The sequence below is a fragment of the Lepidochelys olivacea genome (assembly GCF_965140295.1).
Source record: "Lepidochelys olivacea isolate rLepOli2 genome assembly, chromosome: 1".
Taxonomy (NCBI): Eukaryota; Metazoa; Chordata; order Testudines; family Cheloniidae; genus Lepidochelys; species Lepidochelys olivacea.
In genome coordinates, this window is record NC_140411.1 from 8444024 (window position 1) to 8446491 (window position 2468).

A 2468-nucleotide genomic window follows, 5' to 3' on the forward strand; every position below is an offset into this window, starting at 1 on the left:
TAGGAGCTGTACATACACATGTGCATGCTAGAGAACCCTTTCCCGGAAGAGCTTACAAAGGAAAAAGACAAGACAGACAAAGGAAGGGGAAACTGAGGCACAGAGCGGGGAAGTGACTGGCCCAAGGTGACCCAGCAGCTCAGTGGCAGAGCCCATGACAGCACTCAAGTCTCCTAACTTGCTGTCCAGTGCCCTCCCTACTAGACCACTTTGCCCCTCCAGACCATGCTGCCAATTTAGGAGCGTAATTTAAGACACCGAGCTTTGAACGCTTTGGCCTGAATAAACCAAATAAGCTTGTGCTGGGTTTGAAAAATGTCCAGCATCCAGAAAAAATCCCAGCCCTTCAATTATTGTATTGCAGGGAAAGACCTTCTGCAAATCAATTGATCCACGACTGCAGTAGGTCATGTCAACCTTCAATCAGACCTGCCCTAACCCCTCTACGTTCCTGCTGACCGGCATCCCCAGCCTGGAATCTGAGCATGTCTGGATCTCCATCCCCTTCTGCCTCATGTATCTGATTGCTCTGCTAGGAAATGGTACTGTCCTCTTCGTTGTAAAGCAGGAGGAGACCCTCCATGAGCCCATGTACTATTTCCTCTCCATGCTGGCAGTCATTGATTTGGTCCTCTCAACTGCCGTTGTCCCTAAAATGCTGAGCATCTTTTGGCTGGATTCCAGAGAGATCAGCTTCGGGGCCTGCTTCCTCCAGATGTTCTTCATCCACACCTTCACTATAGTGGAGTCGGGGGTGCTCTTGGCCATGTCTTTAGACCGATACGTGGCCATCTGCAACCCCTTGAGATACAAGACTATCTTAACCAGCTCAAAGATTGCCCAGATTGGGCTGCTGTCCCTTGCTAGAGGAGTGGGGATTGTGACACCCATAACCTGCCTTCTAACCAGTCTGCCCTACTGTAAAACGAATGTCATCCCTCATTCCTATTGCGAGCACATGGCCATGATGGAGCTGGCCCACACAGACACGGCAATCAGCCACCTGTACAGCATCACTATGGCCACAGCCCTAGTGGGGACAGACTTCATCTTCATCACCTGCTCTTACGGCATAATCCTCCGCTCCGTCCTACGGCTCTCGACTCAGGAAGCGCGTCTCAAGGCCTTCAGCACCTGCGGTTCCCATGTCTGTGTCATCCTGCTCTTCTACTTGGGAGGGCTCCTTTCTATGTACCTGCATATTTTGCACCTCAGCCTTGCTCCTCACACCCAGGTCTTGGTGGCTGACCTGTACCTCGTTGTTCCCCCCATGCTAAACCCAGTCATCTACGGCATGAAGTCCAAGCAGATCCGGAAACGGGTCTTTAAGCTCTTTGGCCAAAGAAAGATCTTAGCAAAAGCCAGTATGTAGGGTGGCCACTGAGGCAGCCCCAGAATACTGGACCTCCCCTCCGTTGTCCCCGCCTTTGCCTGTGTGTCCCCGCCCCCAGCAGCATGATATCGCATGCACAGTGCGTGTGAGCTCACACCGGCAGGGGTGGAGCAACACACTCCGCGAAACAGCATCCTCCATGCATGATACCAGAGCTAACCATGGCTGGTTTGAGAGCAGCACCGGACAGGGGACAAAGCATACAGAACCAGGTCTGTCTGGCTTAAAACCCAATGAATGGCTTGCCTACCGGTATCCACCTGCTGACAGTACAGGGCCAGCTGCCAAGAGGTGCTGAGCAGCCCGACGCCCATTGAAGCCAATGGGACTAATCCTGAGGGGTTCTGAGCTATTACTATCCCCATCTGGCGTCTCAGCAGAGCTATCTAAAAACTCAGTCCACATTTTTGCAAACGTTTTTTAATGTTTGATTGGACCTTTTTTTCCCGGGGTTTCCTATTCCGAGGTGTTGTTTTAAAATGTCAGTGACATTTTTGGAAATTACATCAGTGCCATTTGTTTAAATCTCGATGGGTTTTTTTTAATGTCAACACCGTTTTTGGAAAGTTCCATGAGGGTCTTTTGAAAATGTTCTTTTGAAACTTCAGCCAGCTCTCTAGCTGGTTGAAAAATACCATGATTTCTTTGTCAAAATTTTTACTGGTTTCCAAAATTTGGGGAAAAAATTTCACCGTTATTTGAAAAATCAAAGATGTGTGACCATTCTGACTTGTCAGGATTTGGCCCCTGGTGCCTTGCAGGGGAGCATTTTCAAAAGCGCCACTTAAGGGTACGTCCCCGCAGCCTGCAGCAGTGAGCCTGCCAGCCCAGGGCTACAGACTGGAGCTCGGGGGGCTTGCGTTTCCGTGCTAAAAATATCTGTGTAGATGTTGCATGAGGGCTGGCACGAGGGCCTTGAAGCCTAGCGAGGGGAGCTGTGCTTCAGACCCTGAGCTCCGGCCCGAGCCACACCTTAGCACCACTGGCCACGCAGCTGTTCATAACAGGGCAGCACGAGCCGCACCAGCCGACATGTGTCAACCCGAGCTCAGACGTTCGCTGCCGCTGGCTGTGG

The 2468-nt window shown here is 51.2% G+C and overlaps 1 protein-coding gene across 1 annotated transcript; it reads left to right on the top strand.

Moving 5' to 3' along the window:
- Positions 1 to 409: 409 nt before the first annotated feature.
- LOC311514355 (olfactory receptor 52K2-like) lies at positions 410 to 1372 on the top strand (the record flags this gene model as incomplete). Its single annotated transcript, XM_084616910.1, has 1 exon — positions 410 to 1372. One exon carries the CDS (start codon positions 410 to 412, stop codon positions 1370 to 1372), a length of 963 nt encoding a protein of 320 aa, XP_084473036.1.
- Between the last annotated feature and the right edge of the window lie 1096 nt (positions 1373 to 2468).